The sequence below is a fragment of the Notolepis coatsorum genome (genome assembly GCF_963971535.1).
Source record: "Notolepis coatsorum genome assembly, chromosome: 5".
In the NCBI taxonomy this organism is placed as follows: domain Eukaryota; kingdom Metazoa; phylum Chordata; class Actinopteri; order Aulopiformes; family Paralepididae; genus Notolepis; species Notolepis coatsorum.
In genome coordinates this window covers 42,433,975-42,453,945 of record NC_140169.1, presented here as the reverse complement: position 1 = coordinate 42,453,945, position 19,971 = coordinate 42,433,975, and the positions used below count along the sequence as shown (strand labels likewise).

General features: G+C 42.2%; 1 protein-coding gene across 1 annotated transcript in view; it reads left to right on the top strand.

Moving 5' to 3' along the window:
• The window catches only part of LOC311228157 (ensconsin-like), a gene marked incomplete at its 5' end in the record, with an annotated part of 223,863 nt that overhangs the window by 157,992 nt on the left and 45,900 nt on the right, over positions 1-19,971 (top strand). The window contains 2 exons of the mRNA XM_084314070.1: positions 10,266-10,299; positions 15,262-15,397. Coding sequence (XP_084170196.1) covers positions 10,266-10,299; positions 15,262-15,397 — 170 coding nt within the window. The remainder of the gene's footprint in view (positions 1-10,265; positions 10,300-15,261; positions 15,398-19,971) is intronic.

The following is a 19,971-nucleotide window of genomic DNA, read 5'->3' as shown; positions in this document are numbered from 1 at the left end:
AGGTCGTCAAGGTACACCAACACCTGGAGTAAGTTCATGTCACCTACTGCTCTCTCCATTAACCGCTGAAAGGTTGCTGGGGCTCCACTTATGCCCTGTGGCATCCTCTCAAACTCGTAGAACCCTAATGGGCAGATGAACGCCGTCTTCTCTCTGTCTTCCTCCGACATGGCGATCTGGTAATAGCCGCTTCGCAAATCGAGGACGGAGAACCATTGACTTCCTGTCAGGGCATTCAGCGCATCATCAATGCAAGGGGTTGTGTATTGGTCTGGGATGGTACGACTGTTGAGCAACCTGTAATCGATGCACATCCTGACTGTTCCATTTTTCTTCCTCACAACCACGATTGGTGAGGCATAGGGGCTCCGAGACTCTCTTATGATCCCGGCTTGCAGGAGCTCTTGTAGGTGCTTTCGCACGTCCTCAATGTCTGCAGGTGCCAGTCGTCGTGAACGCTCACGGAATGGGCGAGGATCAGAGAGACGGATCTGGTGTTCTACCCCTTTAGCTAGTCCGACATCCCACTCTTCCATGGAGAAGACATGAGATCTTTGCGACAGTTTTTGGCGAAGACGGGATTTCCACTCTTCTGAGATAGGCGAGTCTCCGAAGTTGATTCTGCTCTCATCAAACTCTGATGAGGTTGTCTCTTTGGGCGGGATGACAGTGACTGAATCCACCAGGTGCAGATACCCAATCACCGTTCCCACTGCTATCCTTGTTTCTCTCAGAGAGTCATTTTTTAGTAGGACTCTGAAACTGTTGCTGTCCATGGCCTGGCTACACACTACCATGGGCTGCAGTGACACACCAGCAGGGAGAGGGGCTATTGGTGAGGCGTCTAGCATTAGGATCTCCTGGCCTACTGCCTGTGTTAGCTCAACTTTGCACACAGCCTGCACATCACCACCAGCGGGTAGAGTCAACGGACCTGGTCCTTTCCACCGCACTGAGCCTACTCTATCTTCTCCCTCCACCATCTCATCTGAGCGCTTCAAAGTAGCCTGGTCTCCTACAGCACAAGCTTGGACGCCTAAGGTCGAAGTCACATCAATCCCACCGTCTCTGCACTGCTTCACCAATTGTCTTACATGACTAGCATTGGTCCCTACAATGACAGATGTCTGGTCTGCAGTCTTAGGGCTCGGGCAGATGAGTGCAAGGACTGTCATAGTCTGACTGGTACCTACCACCTCTGCTGGATACTCTACATCTACGACTACATAGCCAAGGTAGGGGTAACTCATATTGGATTCACTTAGACCCCAGAGGGCTAGCCCAGAGACAGGCTGGATTGGGACATGAGATAAGTACTTCTGATACCAGGGTGCAAAAATTATAGTCACCTGGGAGCCGCTGTCTAACAGGGCGGTGCAAGGTTGTCCACTAACCTTCAACTTTACAAGGCTAGGTGGCCCTACCAAACCCTCAGGGATAGATGGACTCTGTAAGGTAACTGCACTCTTTTTCACGTCACAGTTCTTGTTACCATGGGTGACACTACCTGTCTGCTGCTGGTCTTTTGCTATTCTCAGGGCATGAATTAGTCTCTTGATAACCTTAGCCTGGTTCTCAGGGTTTTGACACTTCCCTGCAAAATGACCACCCTCGCCACACCGGTAGCAGAATTTCTCCTCTGCACCCTTTGGCGATCTTCGGGGATAGCTGGAGACAGGTCTTGACACGTCCAACGTCGAGACTGCAGCCGCAGTTTCTCTGGGAGTCACTCTTTGGTCGACTTTGTTTTGGAGTCGCTTCATCTGTTTCCTCAATGCCGCTAACTCGGAGTCAGGACGAAGCTCACTGGGTGTGGCTACATTGAGAGCCATGTTCTCTGCAGTATCTTGCCTGCCTCGGTCTGGCCTAGTCGCCACTGCAGCAACTAAGGACTTTAGCTCCTTTACTTCAGCTTTCAGGCTCTGTATTTCAGCCTGTTTTCCGTCAATTTCTGTCATCACCGGAACACACTGCACAGCGGGGAAGAGTTTCTTCCTTGAGGCCTCATACTCTTCCTCTGAGCGTATATCCTTCAATAGCTGAAGAAAGGTGGGCGGTGCTGCTTTCCTCTCTCTTAGGCGGAGATTAACGAGCATTAGATCAGAGGCCACTGCACCTCGCAACAACTGCTCTATCCGTGCTCTGTCCACATTTGTTGGTAGAATACCACCTCGCTGGCTCACCTTGTCTAGTGACTGCTCCAGACGCCTCAGGAAGTCAGAGAGTTTCTCACCTGGCTGCTGCTGCATCATTCGGAACGAGATGTACAAGTCTTCTCCAGACTGCACAGTTCCAAACACATGTTCCAGGGCTTCCAGGCATTCTCCAGGACTAACATCAGGGTTGCTGGCTCGTGCAGATTTCACTATTTCTAGTGCAGAGCCTTTGAGATTTTCCATCAGCCTCCGCCTCTTCTCTTTATCAGAGCCATCACTTTCTTCTACCATGAGTCGTGCTTGCTCTAACCAGTGTTCAAACTGTTCTTCACCTGATGGAGTGGGCAAGGTCCCAGAAAACAGACGTAGGCGCCGATAGCTGTTATGCTCAGTGGGGGGTTTTACTTTGTCCATCAACTCACTAAGTGCGCGCAGGATGGATTCGGTTGGGCTAACGGGAGAGTCTGCTCTCTGAAACATGTTCTGGAGGTCTTCCTCCGTCTTCCCCTCAGCAAACAGTAGTCCTGCTAACTTCTCGTAGAATTTAGCATCATCCACAGGGGCTGAGGGGGTCTCTCCTACTATGATTATAGGCCACGCCTCGCCACCATCCGTAGGCATAACTTCAGGGGGAACATTCTCACCCGTTACCTTTTCCCGACATTCACACAGGATCATAAACTTTTTTCGCTGTGTACTGAACGACCTGCCTCTGACACGCACTCGCCCCAGACATTTTACTGTCTCCAGGGTCTTTTCTATGTTGGTGACATCAACATCTTCTGAAATGAGGACCATAAGCGCATGAGCCACATTTAATCCCTCCCCACGGCACCAGTCTTTAAGCTCCATCACAAGCGCAGCTTGAGTGTCCATTTTATCCATTTATAGATTTTTTTTCTTTTTGCTCTTAGCAACTTAAACAATATATATATTTTCTTTTTGCAAATTAAACAATATACATATTTTCCTTTTGCAAATTAAACAATATATATATTTTCTTTCTGCAAATTAAACTATATATATTTTCTTTTTGCAAATTAAACTATATATATTTTCTTTCTGCAAATTAAACAATACATATATTTTCTTTTTGCAAATTAAACAATATATATATTTTCCCTTTGCAAATTAAACAATACATATATTTTCTTTTTGCAAATTAAAAATATATAAATTATCTTTTTGCACATTAAACAATATATATATTTTCTTTCTGCAAATTAAACAATATATATATTTTCTTTTTGCAAATTACACAATATATATATTTTCTTTTTGCAAATTAAACAATATATATATTTTCTTATTGCAAATTAAACAATTTATATATATTTTCTTTTTGTAAATTAAACAAATATATATATATTTTTCCCTTGTAAATTAAACAATTCCTTTTATGGTGCTACTGGCTTGACTTCTAACCTATATTATTGTTATAAACCCAAACGGATTCTCACTGGAACCTCCATTTATGTAGCCCCTTTTACCCCAGTTGACTTAGAGGGCAGGGCCCTAGGTTCGTAACACCTAGCTCTTACTAATCTAATAATAGAAATATACGAATATCTGTTTGGTATATAACATCAATACCTTTGAAATAGAAATGATCAAGCCAGACACTTAACTTTAAATATAAAAATAATCTGTATTGAACATAGTGTTATATATTACATACACCGTGTGTATATATATACACATTACCGAATAAAGAAAATGTTAGTTAGTTAATAAATAGAGTATTGTCTCTCAAAGGCACCGTGTGCTCACTATCAAAAAAGGAAAACAAAATAACAGAGCTGTTACTCTGTACTCAGGTTCAAACTCAAAGGCACCATGTGCTCAATATCAAAAAAGGAAATATAAATGAAAACCTATATCCAAAATGGCATTAATGATACAGCTAATTACAAATGAAATATCCTGTACAATAATACAATATACTAATATACCTAAGTCGGCATCTAATAAACAAAAACAAACAAACAAAAACCCCCGTTGCAGGCCTGATTGATGGGAAACTCACAATCCCATTTAATCTTCAGCTCTAATGAGCCAAAGTACTCACGGTCCGGAGTCAGTGTTCAGGTGGGGGGAAAGGAGAAAGTGGAGATTGAGCACGATGCAATGTGAAGTCCTGGTGGGCCTCCCACGCTGCCAGAGGAAGTCTGTACAGGCCTTGGTAGCACAGACTGCTATCTGGTTCCCGAAATCTGTACAGGCCCTGGTAGCACAGACCGCTTATCCTGTTCTCGAAGTCTGTACAGGCCCTGGTAGCACAGACCGCTTATCCTGTTCTTGAATGTAGTGGGTTTCCGGGTTAGCTATCCGGGCCCTGCTACTGTTTACCTAGCTTAGCCAGCTAGCCTCAAGACCCAGTCCAATGTGGAGCAATTGATTAGGCATGCCTATCTAACATGCACAATTCCCCGACATCACATATAATGTTCAGCGTGTGTTCTAGGCCAGAACACTTGATAACACTATACTGGATACAACTTAGCAATGGTGTGTCAAACATTTGCACACTCTTCCACCTGCTTCTCTCAACCTCTCCCTTCCTGGTCTCGAGAGCTCAATCACCACACCTGGTTAAACCCAGTCCCATCAACCCTGACCTTTTTCCTGATTGGCCAAGCCACAGTTCCCAGTTCACATAGACAGGAGTTCTACATATTACCCATACATGAAATAATGGTATATGTAGAACATATTACCCAGAGGTAAATAAGATATACAAAATACAAAATAATAACATATATTTAACATATATTATATTAACAGGATAACCACTGGGTTAATATTACCAGGGTTAGTTAATATTACCAGGGTTACATTAACGATAGATGAGATGCTCAGAAGGAACAGAGAAGGTAACTTAATGATAGATGAGATGCTCAGATGGAACAGAGAAGGTAACTTAATGATAGATGAGATGCTCAGATGGAACAGAGAACTTAATGATAGATGAGATGCTCAGATGGAACAGAGAAGGTAACTTAATGATAGATGAGATGCTCAGAGGGAACAGAGAAGGTAACTTAATGATAGATGAGATGCTCAGAGGGAACAGAGAAGGTAACTTAATGATAGATGAGATGCTCAGATGGAACAGAGAAGGTAACTTAATGATAGATGAGATGCTCAGAGGGAGCAGAGAAAGTAACTTAATGATAGATGAGATGCTCAGATGGAACAGAGAAGGTAACTTAATGATAGATGAGATGCTCAGATGGAACAGAGAAGGTAACTTAATGATAGATGAGATGCTCAGATGGAACAGAGAAGGTAACTTAATGATAGATGAGATGCTCAGAGGGAACAGAGAAGGTAACTTAATGATAGATGAGATGCTCAGAGGGAACAGAGAAGGTAACTTAATGATAGATGAGATGCTCAGATGGAACAGAGAAGGTAACTTAATGATAGATGAGATGCTCAGAGGGAACAGAGAAGGTAACTTAATGATAGATGAGATGCTCAGAGGGAACAGAGAAGGTAACTTAATGATAGATGAGATGCTCAGATGGAACAGAGAAGGTAACTTAATGATAGATGAGATGCTCAGAGGGAACAGAGAAGGTAACCTAATGATAGATGAGATGCTCAGATGGAGCAGAGAAGGTAACTTAATGATAGATGAGATGCTCAGATGGAACAGAGAAGGTAACTTAATGATAGATGAGATGCTCAGAGGGAACAGAGAAGGTAACTTAATGATAGATGAGATGCTCAGATGGAACAGAGAACTTAATGATAGATGAGATGCTCAGAGGGAACAGAGAAGGTAGCTTAATGATAGATGAGATGCTCAGATGGAACAGAGAAGGTAACTTAATGATAGATGAGATGCTCAGAGGGAGCAGAGAAGGTAACTTAATGATAGATGAGATGCTCAGAGGGAACAGAGAAGGTAACTTAATGATAGATGAGATGCTCAGAGGGAACAGAGAAGGTAACTTAATGATAGATGAGATGCTCAGAGGGAGCAGAGAAGGTAACTTAATGATAGATGAGATGCTCAGAGGGAACAGAGAACTTAATGATAGATGAGATGCTCAGATGGAACAGAGAAGGTAACTTAATGATAGATGAGATGCTCAGAGGGAGCAGAGAAGGTAACTTAATGATAGATGAGATGCTCAGAGGGAACAGAGAAGGTAACTTAATGATAGATGAGATGCTCAGAGGGAACAGAGAAGGTAACTTAATGATAGATGAGATGCTCAGAGGGAACAGAGAAGGTAACTTAATGATAGATGAGATGCTCAGATGGAGCAGAGAAGGTAACTTAATGATAGATGAGATGCTCAGATGGAACAGAGAAGGTAACTTAATGATAGATGAGATGCTCAGATGGAACAGAGAAGGTAACTTAATGATAGATGAGATGCTCAGAGGGAACAGAGAAGGTAACTTAATGATAGATGAGATGCTCAGATGGAACAGAGAAGGTAACTTAATGATAGATGAGATGCTCAGATGGAACAGAGAAGGTAACTTAATGATAGATGAGATGCTCAGATGGAACAGAGAAGGTAACTTAATGATAGATGAGATGCTCAGATGGAACAGAGAAGGTAACTTAATGATAGATGAGATGCTCAGAGGGAACAGAGAAGGTAACTTAATGATAGATGAGATGCTCAGACGGAACAGAGAAGGTAACTTAATGATAGATGAGATGCTCAGAGGGAACAGAGAAGGTAACTTAATGATAGATGAGATGCTCAGAGGGAACAGAGAAGGTAACTTAATGATAGATGAGATGCTCAGAGGGAACAGAGAAAGTAACTTAATGATAGATGAGATGCTCAGACGGAACAGAGAAGGTAACTTAATGATAGATGAGATGCTCAGAGGGAACAGAGAAGGTAACTTAATGATAGATGAGATGCTCAGAGGGAACAGAGAAGGTAACTTAATGATAGATGAGATGCTCAGAGGGAACAGAGAAGGTAACTTAATGATAGATGAGATGCTCAGATGGAGCAGAGAAGGTAACTTAATGATAGATGAGATGCTCAGATGGAACAGAGAAGGTAACTTAATGATAGATGAGATGCTCAGAGGGAACAGAGAAGGTAACTTAATGATAGATGAGATGCTCAGAGGGAACAGAGAAGGTAACTTAATGATAGATGAGATGCTCAGAGGGAACAGAGAAAATAACTTAATGATAGATGAGATGCTCAGAGGGAACAGAGAAGGTAACTTAATGATAGATGAGATGCTCAGAGGGAGCAGAGAAAGTAACTTAATGATAGATGAGATGCTCAGAGGGAACAGAGAAGGTAACTTAATGATAGATGAGATGCTCAGAGGGAACAGAGAAGGTAACTTAATGATAGATGAGATGCTCAGAGGGAACAGAGAAGGTAACTTAATGATAGATGAGATGCTCAGAGGGAACAGAGAAGGTAACTTAATGATAGATGAGATGCTCAGAGGGAGCAGAGAAGGTAACTTAATGATAGATGAGATGCTCAGAGGGAACAGAGAAGGTAACTTAATGATAGATGAGATGCTCAGATGGAACAGAGAAGGTAACTTAATGATAGATGAGATGCTCAGAGGGAACAGAGAAGGTAACTTAATGATAGATGAGATGCTCAGAGGGAACAGAGAAGGTAACTTAATGATAGATGAGATGCTCAGAGGGAACAGAGAAGGTAACTTAATGATAGATGAGATGCTCAGAGGGAACAGATAAAGTAACTTAATGATAGATGAGATGCTCAGAGGGAACAGAGAAGGTAACTTAATGATAGATGAGATGCTCAGATGGAACAGAGAAGGTAACTTAATGATAGATGAGATGCTCAGAGGGAACAGAGAAGGTAACTTAATGATAGATGAGATGCTCAGAGGGAACAGATAAAGTAACTTAATGATAGATGAGATGCTCAGAGGGAACAGAGAAGGTAACTTAATGATAGATGAGATGCTCAGAGGGAACAGAGAAGGTAACTTAATGATAGATGAGATGCTCAGAGGGAACAGAGAAGGTAACTTAATGATAGATGAGATGCTCAGATGGAACAGAGAAGGTAACTTAATGATAGATGAGATGCTCAGAGGGAACAGAGAAGGTAACTTAATGATAGATGAGATGCTCAGAGGGAACAGAGAAGGTAACTTAATGATAGATGAGATGCTCAGAGGGAGCAGAGAAAGTAACTTAATGATAGATGAGATGCTCAGATGGAACAGAGAAGGTAACTTAATGATAGATGAGATGCTCAGAGGGAACAGAGAAGGTAACTTAATGATAGATGAGATGCTCAGAGGGAGCAGAGAAGGTAACTTAATGATAGATGAGATGCTCAGAGGGAACAGAGAACTTAATGATAGATGAGATGCTCAGATGGAACAGAGAAGGTAACTTAATGATAGATGAGATGCTCAGAGGGAACAGAGAAGGTAACTTAATGATAGATGAGATGCTCAGATGGAACAGAGAAGGTAACTTAATGATAGATGAGATGCTCAGAGGGAACAGAGAAGGTAACTTAATGATAGATGAGATGCTCAGATGGAACAGAGAAGGTAACTTAATGATAGATGAGATGCTCAGAGGGAACAGAGAAGGTAACTTAATGATAGATGAGATGCTCAGAGGGAACAGAGGAGGTAACTTAATGATAGATGAGATGCTCAGATGGAACAGAGAAGGTAACTTAATGATAGATGAGATGCTCAGATGGAACAGAGAAGGTAACTTAATGATAGATGAGATGCTCAGATGGAACAGAGAAGGTAACTTAATGATAGATGAGATGCTCAGATGGAACAGAGAAGGTAACTTAATGATAGATGAGATGCTCAGAGGGAACAGAGAAGGTAACTTAATGATAGATGAGATGCTCAGAGGGAGCAGAGAAGGTAACTTAATGATAGATGAGATGCTCAGAGGGAACAGAGAAGGTAACTTAATGATAGATGAGATGCTCAGATGGAACAGAGAAGGTAACTTAATGATAGATGAGATGCTCAGAGGGAACAGAGAAGGTAACTTAATGATAGATGAGATGCTCAGAGGGAACAGAGAAGGTAACTTAATGATAGATGAGATGCTCAGATGGAACAGAGAAGGTAACTTAATGATAGATGAGATGCTCAGAGGGAACAGAGAAGGTAACTTAATGATAGATGAGATGCTCAGATGGAACAGAGAAGGTAACTTAATGATAGATGAGATGCTCAGATGGAACAGAGAAGGTAACTTAATGATAGATGAGATGCTCAGAAGGAACAGAGAAGGTAACTTAATGATAGATGAGATGCTCAGAGGGAACAGAGAAGGTAACTTAATGATAGATGAGATGCTCAGAGGGAACAGAGAAGGTAACTTAATGATAGATGAGATGCTCAGATGGAGCAGAGAAGGTAACTTAATGATAGATGAGATGCTCAGAGGGAACAGAGAAGGTAACTTAATGATAGATGAGATGCTCAGATGGAACAGAGAAGGTAACTTAATGATAGATGAGATGCTCAGAGGGAACAGAGAAGGTAACTTAATGATAGATGAGATGCTCAGATGGAACAGAGAAGGTAACTTAATGATAGATGAGATGCTCAGATGGAACAGAGAAGGTAACTTAATGATAGATGAGATGCTCAGATGGAACAGAGAAGGTAACTTAATGATAGATGAGATGCTCAGAAGGAACAGAGAAGGTAACTTAATGATAGATGAGATGCTCAGATGGAACAGAGAAGGTAACTTAATGATAGATGAGATGCTCAGATGGAGCGGAGAACGTAACTTAATGATAGATGAGATGCTCAGATGGAGCAGAGAATGTAACTTAATGATAGATGAGATGCTCAGATGGAACAGAGAAGGTAACTTAACGATAGATGAGATGCTCAGATGGAGCAGAGAAGGTAACTTAATGATAGATGAGATGCTCAGATGGAACAGAGAAGGTAACTTAATGATAGATGAGATGCTCAGATGGAACAGAGAAGGTAACTTAACGATAGATGAGATGCTCAGATGGACCAGAGAAGGTAACTTAACGATGGAGTATCCTCTCTAATGTTCTGTAAGTTGGATACTGCCGGTGGTTTACAACAGTCTGTCTCTATCCCCGTCTCTAGAAAGTAACCCCACACAGGAACGGAGACAAGACGGGTAAGTGTCCTCTTGCTGTTTAAAAGTATGATCGGCTGATTATATAGATACGTCAAGTCTTGTAAAATCAAGAGTGAAATTAAAACATCTAGTTATTAAAAATATATATATATATTAGTGCTGTCAACCGATTAAAATATTTAACTCGATTAATCGCATGATTGTCCATAGTTAACTCGCGATTAATCGCAAATTAATCGCATTTTTATTTTTTTTATTTTTTTTACCTTAAACAGATCTTTTTCAAGTTCCAAGTTTTAATACTCTTATCAACATGCGAGTCAACAAATGCTTGCTTTATGCAGCCATTTAACACAAAAGGATGACCCTCATGCATTGCAAATTTGCATCAAATTCAAAACAGAGTGATGCACAAAATAACTTAAAAGAAAATAATAATTTAAAACAATGAATAAAGTGTGCATGAAATAATAGGGGAAAGAAAACGTTAGGAACTTGTTACATTCACCCACACAGGGGCTGATTAATCACACACCCCCCTCTCTCCCTCACACACACACTCTCCCAGCTCTCTTTCTCTCTTGCCCCTTCCTCATCTCTCTCACCCCCCTCTCTCTCTATATCTCACACACACACACACACACACACACACACACACACACACACACACACACACACACACACACACACACACACACACACACACACACACACACACACACACACATTTTAATACTTTATTTGGTTCCACAAATTATATTACATAAACAGGGAATCAAATGTATCGGGGCCAAGCAGCACTGAACACTTAAGGGTACACATAGCACCTCCTTCTCCACGTGGCTAAGCTGCCAATAATAGCTGAGACAGAGCAATATTTGGCAATTTGTTTGGCTTTTCTTTTAGACATTGCAGCAATTCTCAGACCGGTCATGGTGGATTTGTGTACATGGCCAAGACTTCCGAACACAAGTACACCATATCTACACCTATACCCAAGGTCAGCCATCACACTGAGCAGTGGTTGGTATTTGATATACTTGTCCCGGAAGGCCTGGTCCATGTACAGGTCAAAGGTACAGCCTACTTCTATGACCAGCACCTCTCCGTGGCTGGTGTCAACAAAAACAACGTCCGGTGTATTGGGTATGTTAGCAAAAACATCGTTGGTAAGGCCAAACCACTCTGGTTTCACTCTGGCATGTTTGTACATTGTTGCACTAGATGGTGATATGTTCCGTACCGCATCAGACACAATGTCCACAATACGGTCATGACGAGCGATGTACAGGTGTTTGTATGCATTACATCCGTTTGTTATGTGTGCAATGGATTCTAGGTGTTGTGAATCCTGATGGTTTAAACAGAATGGACTGTGAGTTTGAGGATACCAAGTGGACAGATTGTATTGGGTGGGTAATACCTGCAGTCTTGCTTTGATGGTAAATTTTAAAACATCCTCACCAACAGCGGCGTTCTTATACACTGAGTGTGAGACTGAGTGGTCAGCAAACTCCAAACAAGCTAGCTTGCCCTGTAGTCTGAGTCCACACCAGTGCTGCCTGATCTCAGACTGCTTCATGCTAAGCAGAACCCTTCTTACAGAGTCTCTGTGCAGTTCGACAGTCTCTTCCTGCGGTGTTGTGATGTTGGCCTTCACAACCACACAGGGGTCTGAGATAAGTTCATCAGAGACAGGGACTTCAGTCTGTGTGTTGGTGGGTCTTGTCCATTTCAGCTGAACTCTAGTCTGGTTGCAGAGGTCATTGAGATCTGGCCAGTCAGACCAGACCCCGAGCCCTTGGCCCGAGAGTCCAGTTTCCCAGAGTCTTTCTTCCTGAAGCCGAGGAAGTTATTCTGGTCTGCGGTGGCCAGGGGGATCTTCCTTCTGCGTAGATCCAGCAGGAGAGAGGCCCTGGCCATTTCTCTGACGGTGACATCATCATTGTTAAGCATGTGGAGCAGGTGGGCTAGCCTGGTGGCTATGTAGGTCCACTCGACATTGGGGACTCCCAGCCCTCCCTCTCCACATGGGAGAAAGATCATGCCCCGTGTGGAGTGTGTGTTGAGGCCCACCCACTTTCTGACCAGCTGAACAGTTTTGTTTGTCATTTCTCTCAGTGCCTTGAGAGGGATGTGTACATTGGCAAAAAGGTGTTGGATTTTAGCCAGAGCCACCTCTCTCACAGCCTGGAACTTCATGATGACGGGGAGGGGGGACAGGTCAATCAGGTGTAGACGATGGAGAAACTCTGTAGTGAGCTCCTCTACCTGCTCCCCCCACTCTCCAGCGATGTTAAACCTGTGGCCAAGGTATGGGTAGGTCTCATTACGGGAATACACCTTGATGGGTTGGCCCATTACAAGAAAGGAGGGGGGCTTGTCGTTCTTGGCCTTATACCAGCGGTTGCCTCCACTGCGGCGCTCATGGAGTACGGCGCACTTGGCTTGCTTCACCTCCACCACTGGAGGAACTCATCAGTGCGTGCCAGCATGTTAATGATGACATCTTCCTGTCGTGATGACACCTGCACGTCGTCCGCGTATCCCTGAACAGGATTTGGGGATCGGACATGCAGAGGAGCGCACTGGTAAATCCACTTCATCCACTGGTTGAGTGCTAGGATGAAGTTCACGGCACTCCAGGGACAGCCAGTTTTTATTCCCACCTTCAGTGCAATCGGCTCTGTGAGCTGCTGCCCACAGATAACTTGGATAAATGAACCTTGGTATACACTGGATACAATATTCACAAAAGGCTGAGGCAGGTGTATTTCCTCTAATGTTTTTAACATCACCTCATGGGAGAGTGTACCAAATGCGTCTCTAAAGTCCAAAAACACTGTGTAGAATTTGGATGATTCATGTTTGAAATCGTCTATTCCGGTTTTTAAGCAAAACACATGTTCGTTCATTCCCTGTCTGTTGATATAAGCTTTCTGATGGGGGGAGAGAATCCCTGTGTCCACCAGCCAGGGTAAGATGCGGGTGAGTAGGCACTTCATGGAGACTTTATATATAGTGGGCAATAGTGAAATGTCACGCCAAGTGGAAGGATCATCTGGGATATTTTCCTTTTTTGGTATTCTATGGATGAGGGCCCCTTTCCATGAATCAGGCACCTTCTCATTGATCAGGCAGGCATTGAAGATATGTGTGAGTGTCTGTGTTGACGTGGGCCTGGTAGCTCTCAACGTCTCATAGATGACCCCATCAGATATGTGTGAGTGTCTGTGTTGACGTGGGTCTGGTAGCTCTCAACGTCTCATAGATGACCCCATCAGATCCGCTAGCCTTGTTATTGGGAAGAGAAGTCAGAACTGCATCCACTTCTTCTGTTGTAAAATCATGGGTGTCTGGGAAATAGCACTAAGGGGGCGTGGCCAGGGGAGTGGCAGCGCTTGGTGCAGTTTGACATTTGGCTTTATAGTAGTTATACACATTGGTTGTATCACTAACAGTGGGGGGGGTTTCGGGAAACAGCTATTATTCAAAATGATATTGATTGCCTTTGACTCCGATGTTGCCAGAGGAATGCCAGCTTGGTCATGGAAACTTTTCTTTTCTGCCGATGTGTCTCTGTCCCAGAGGTGCGCAATGCTGGTTGTATTCTCTCACGGATGAAGCAGAGCTGCGTTTCTATCCAATGTGTCAGAGAGTCAGGTGTTAGGTCTACTGGGAAATCGGCAGAGAGAGGGAATTTCTTCAGGATTCTAGCGACATACTTTAGAAGCTGGAATCCGTACGGACGCGCGTTTCCTTGCGTCGCGGAGAATATTCCATTCTTAAAAAAAACGCTGATCAGGATAGACACCAATCTGCCCCACTTCTCTGCGCCTCCGGGAGTAACAGCAAAGTTCGATCTTACCTGGAGCAGTTTTGTGTCCAGTGTCCCCCTGTACGCTCTTTCATGTCTCTGGAAAGTAATCCACTCGCAATCTGTCATTGGTCGCACGTATTGCTCGAAGTCTACACAAACATCTCCAGCCGGTGTTGGGCTCGAGTCGCAGACGTTCAGATGTTGTTTGTAGACTCGCCCGCTGTTCAGGGCTTGTTTAAAGGCCAATCTTAGTGTGGTAACGAGGCACATGCTTATCAAAAGCATCCAGTGCATCTTATGTCCCGACTGCAATAACGGTGGCAGTTACAACGGGTGTATGTGAGCTTAGATGTTAAAAATCATGAGCGCATTCGTCTCACCACTGACACTTGGCAGCCATGACACACACACACACACACACACACACACACACACACACACACACACACACACACACACACACACACACACACACACACACACACACTTCAGAAACAAACATAGTATCAATGAGAGCATCAATAATACACCTGAGTGAAGTATTTTTTTTAGTTAATCTTGAGTTAAAAAAAATAGTGGCATTAATAGAATCGGGAGTTAACGCGTTAATATCGCGTTAACTTTGACAGCCTTAATATATATATTATTTGAAATTTGACATTTTTATTAGAAGGATAAACCCCTTGAGATATGCTATCTCGTTTTCGAGGGGGTCCTTGTTCATTTATTTGACTAATACATGTTGTTTCTACTCTTCAAAGAAACCCAGTGGTGCTAGAAATATTAAGTATTAGACACATTCCTGTTCTACGTATTGTTCCACATGTGATGGAAAGCCTGGAAATTAAAAGACTAGTCGCTCTCTCGTACACATTCAGTAGCAGCCGTCTGGTAATCGGAAGGTTCCTGGTTTGATTCCGGCTCCCAGCAGTGTGTCGAGCAAGACACTTAACTGCTCCCGATGAGCAGGTTGGCACCTCGCATGGTGGCCTCAGCCGTTGGCGTGTGAATGTGTGAGTGAATGTGAGGCATATGTTGTAAAGTGCTTTGGAAAACGCAGTCCATTTACCGGTTGACTGAATGAATACAAAGTGACATTGCCAGTCTATGACGTGCTTCAACAAATGTGCTGTTTGTATGTGTGTTGTTTCTACCTTGGTTCTGTGGTTTCCTCTCCTCAGCAGTAAGTCCCAGTTCTCCAGGCTCGTCTGCAGTCAGTGGGTCAGCAGCACCAGAACACCTCAATCGTGACGGTCACCAAACCTCAGACCCAAACCCAGACCCCAGCACCGCAACGCTGACCCCTGGTGACCAGAGGTAGGACTGCAGGCCAGAATGGGCCTGGGGGAGAATATCTCAAGTGCCAACAGTAGATAGAAATTGGTGGCACAAACTATAGAATTAAGACTATAAGATTATATGTTTAGCATATATTTGTATATATATATATATTTGTTTTGTAAGGTTTTAAATTAATAAGGAATTACATACATTTTGAGTAGTGGAAAAGGGGTAGGATTAAATTAGATTAGATTAGATTCACTTTATTGTCATTACACAGTACAAGACAGTGCAACAAGATTTTTTTTTGTATTTTATTTTTTTATTATTTTTTAAACATAACATAAAATTAGACATACAAGCATTAACAGTAAACATCCAATGAAATCACCATTTAAATAAATGTAGTATACGAGATATACACCTAATACTTGCTATCTAATACCCTACATACATATGCTCTCGCTCTGGAGTCTTGTTTAAGTCCCATTCTGTTCAATCTTATAGGAGTCAGGTCTGTCCTATGAATATAATTAAGATTAATTTGTTGATGGTCCGGGTTACATGACGCAATTCGAACGTTTGCCCAGACTTCTTGCCAATCAAAATTTATTTCCAAGTCTGGTATATCCCTCCTTCAGACTGAGTCTAGGGGGAGGATTCCATACGAGGACGTTAGTAAGTGATGATAAAAATCTGATACGAAACCTCTCGATGTCTCTTTCATAGAAGAATTTGTGATGTCTGTGGTGCTCAATTGGTATCCTTAATGGGACTCCATGAGCCTTCAAACAAACCAATAACTGTGCGTAAAAATAATATGTGGAACTGGTGAGATAAAAAAATTTATGTATGTCTTTATAGCTACAAAAACCCTGTTTGTTGAAAACATCTCCTAATGTGTGTATGCCCTGCTTTTCCCATTTAGGGTATCTTATAGGTCGTTTTCCAATCAGGAGTGCATTGTTATTGAATAGGGGAGTATGACTATGCCATTTATGTTGGTTAGAATATTTTTTTTGTGTTTCACGCCATATTCGGATCACATGAGTAATAAGGGGGCCAAATTTCAATTCACATTGCTTAATTGATAATATGGTGTATACTATGTCCTGCAGTCTATGTGGTGCTACTATATTTACTTCTAAGTTTCTCCAGGATACAGATGCTTGGGAATCAAACCAGGTTGTCAGTGGTCTTAAAGAGTATGAAGTATCTTTCTTCATTTATATCTAAGTTCTGTGATCGTATAGTCTTTACCTTTCTCTCTGCATTGTTTGCATTTCTGGTGTTCGGTTCTATTAAGGAAAACGCAGACGAGGTGGTCTGAAAACAAACTGGTGTGTTTATTCCATTCTTAATAAAACATCTCTGAATCAAACAAGTACAAGGTCTTCATTTTCATATCTAATCGTCTCTTTGGTGAGCGGGCAGTTGTTCTCGTTCTGATCAGTGGATGCCGTCAGAGTCGTTTCTCCGGTGGTGGTGTTGTTTGGTCTCGGGTTGTCCAGGACAACACGAGGCACTCTTGGTGGTGGTGGGTTGCCAAGGCAACCTTGGTTTCAGTGAGTCTCAGCGCTCAGGCAGGGAGCGCTTGATTTCGTCTCGGCGGATCCCTGCTATGAGCCTCTCCTCTGTCATCTGGTGTCAGTGGCTCTGTGTGTCTCCGGCTCGGCTCTCGAGTCTCCGGTTTCTCCGTCTGTCTCGGTTTCGTCTAGGCTCGGTGGAGTCTGGCTCCCCTGCTGCGAGGCGATCGTCTATCATCGTCTGTGTCCATAGCTCTGTGCGTGTGTGTCCGTTTTTTCTGTGTGTCCCGGTGCTGTTTCCTTTAACTTCTAAAACCACACCTCCCAGCGCATCGTCGGATGACGCTGCCCTAGGAGGCGTCAGCCTATCAAATCAATTTGAAACCAGCTGGTCTTTTCTGAGGTCAAGAAAGGCTTGCCCCCTTTGTATTCCTTTAAGAGAACTAAGTTTATACAAATTAGCCTATTGGATACATTATTTACATTTAGAATTAGCAAATCAAGTCATAATATTTGAACCCAAACACATGGACACTTTTCTTGACAATGCAAATGGTCGTCTTGGCTGAAAACAGTTTTAGAAGTCATTTCACCACATGTAATTTGATTTTCACAGTGTAGGACAATTTTCTAGTCTCCATGAAAACACCACATTTGCAAATGGTCTAACCCTTAACCTCTGATATTTACCAATTAAATGCATTCTTATTGTTTTACTGTTATCCTTATAGTTTTAAGAGTTATGTCCATATTGTAACTCATGAAATTGCCTTATTTGGGAGTTTCATCCTACTGGTGGTATTTCTATTCTAAAGTAATCTGTAATCTAGTTTGTAGCTCTATTTGATCACTAAGTATTTTGTTCAGTATTAACATTAATTTACAAACGATGTCTTTGTATTTGGTTCACTTATTGTCAACTTTTCATGCCTGCCAAACCTATTTATCTAATGTGATCTTGTATGACAGCTCACTTTTAGTACATATTGATTGCACTGTTTTCTAAGGCCATCTAACTAATCTCTCTGACAAAGCCATCAGTTTTATCTATTTCCTCAAGGTCTAAAACCGTCTAGTCTATCTATTCTATAGTTAATGTGTAACTGGTGGCATTCTGCTTAAATTCCAATAGCCTTTAGCCTATTAATGTATGTCCTAAAAGTCAGTCAAATCGGATGTGTAAGGGGAGATTCCAAATGGTCTGGTGTTACCTTTCTGCCTCTGAGGCCTTAGTCTTCTGACCAGCTGCCGTGTCGTAACCTGAAATTGCTCAGCTAGTGTCAATAAGACCTTTGACCTCAACTGTATTTTCAGTTGGTTCCTGTTCTTCAAAGATATTATCTCTTCCTCTTTTATCTCTTACCAAATAGGGCCCGTGGGGGAAATGGGTCATTTAAAGTAAGCTTTTGTTCTTCTTTAGCAAATGTAAATACCACTCCTTCCTGCCCATCTCAATATAGTCTTGAGGGGTCAATTTATGACCTTAAAGGTCAGCCACCTGGTCGGGGGAGTCACTGTGTCTCAACCTCTTTAAGCCTGGTGCCACAGAGGACACCAACATGGGGTTTCCTGTGACCCTTCTGTCAAATCAGCATTTTCGTCTAATATTATTTTGTACAGTTCCATTGATATTTTCACATGTTTGATTTTGATAAATTCACGACAATCCACCCTTAGTGGGTTTCATAACCCACTATATAGCACCTATATTTTCTTAATTAAACATGTTAAAATCATAATTACCATTTTTGCTAATATTTTCTAAAATTTCAAAAAAATCCAAAATGTACACAAATCAAACTACCAAACCCATTCTCATCTGTACAGTTACCAAATCATCATTCACTCTTTCCGTTGGCTTCTTTCCCAGTCACACACAATATCAGTTATTTATGACATCCAGTCTAGGTCCGTTTCTTTATACAAAAAGAACATCGTACCATTTATCAGCTTTTTTGTTTATGACTATACATTATCCATGTAATGTGTCTGTTTTGTGTAATTGACTCTGCAAGAAAAGATTAATACATCATACCCAAAAGATTAACACTCTAAACATCGAGGGAGATTCAAACAAGCAAACATAAATCATCTCTTCTCCTTGAAAAGACCACTGAGGCCTCAATTATTATTCGCTTTCATCCCTGTCAGTTATCCCTGTTCAAACCTCCTGAGGTATTTACTGCTAACTCGTTTTGACCGTTTTCTTCTTGTTGTATTTTGTGCTAACCACAGCCTCTTCTTTGTTGTGGGCAGTTCTTGGTACTGCTCCGATTTTCCACAGAAGGAAACGATTTTCCCTCTGTCCTTTTTGCATTTTGGATTGTTATTTACAAACACACAATAGATTGGAAAGTCTTATTTGGCACAGATACATCTTTACTGTTCTGCATTTGACAAAAAAAAAATCTCCAAATTAGTTATCTATATATTTCACGGCTTCTTAAGTTAGCATTCAATCAAATCACCTTTGTCTCATTTGTTTTTGTGCTGTACTACTTTACTAGATCAAATATCTCAAGTTCAACACAATACTACTTCCACCCTTGAGAGTGGAATAACCATTTTATTACACTATCAATACCTTGTTTCCAGACGGCCTCCTCGGTCCGGACAGCCAGCTCTAGACGAGGCCAATCACCAACAGAACCTATGTGCATGGCAACAAACCACAGTCCCTTTAAACACACATCCCACACACTCCGCCAGCCTTCAACAAGCCGGTGCAGAGTCTCCCATAAGTCAATTATCAAATTCACATGTCTGCACCCTACATGAACACTATATGGCCAATGGCGACCAAAAACCTACAGAGCTTACCTACAGACAGAAAAACACGTTTTCCCAACTCTTACCATACCCCAAAAACGTGACACAACCCCCCAGATTCTACATCTGGACCCTCAATGAGCGGAAAACAAACCATGAACCAGCTCTCGTCCACTCTCAGTTTCCAGCTCATTTATCTCAGACTTTCCTACCGGTCCCGCTGTGTCACCACCACCTGCTATCCCTGACCGGCGAGAGATCCCTCCCAGCCAGCCAGTACCTAAAAATCGAGTGTCAAACAAAAACAAAGAAAAT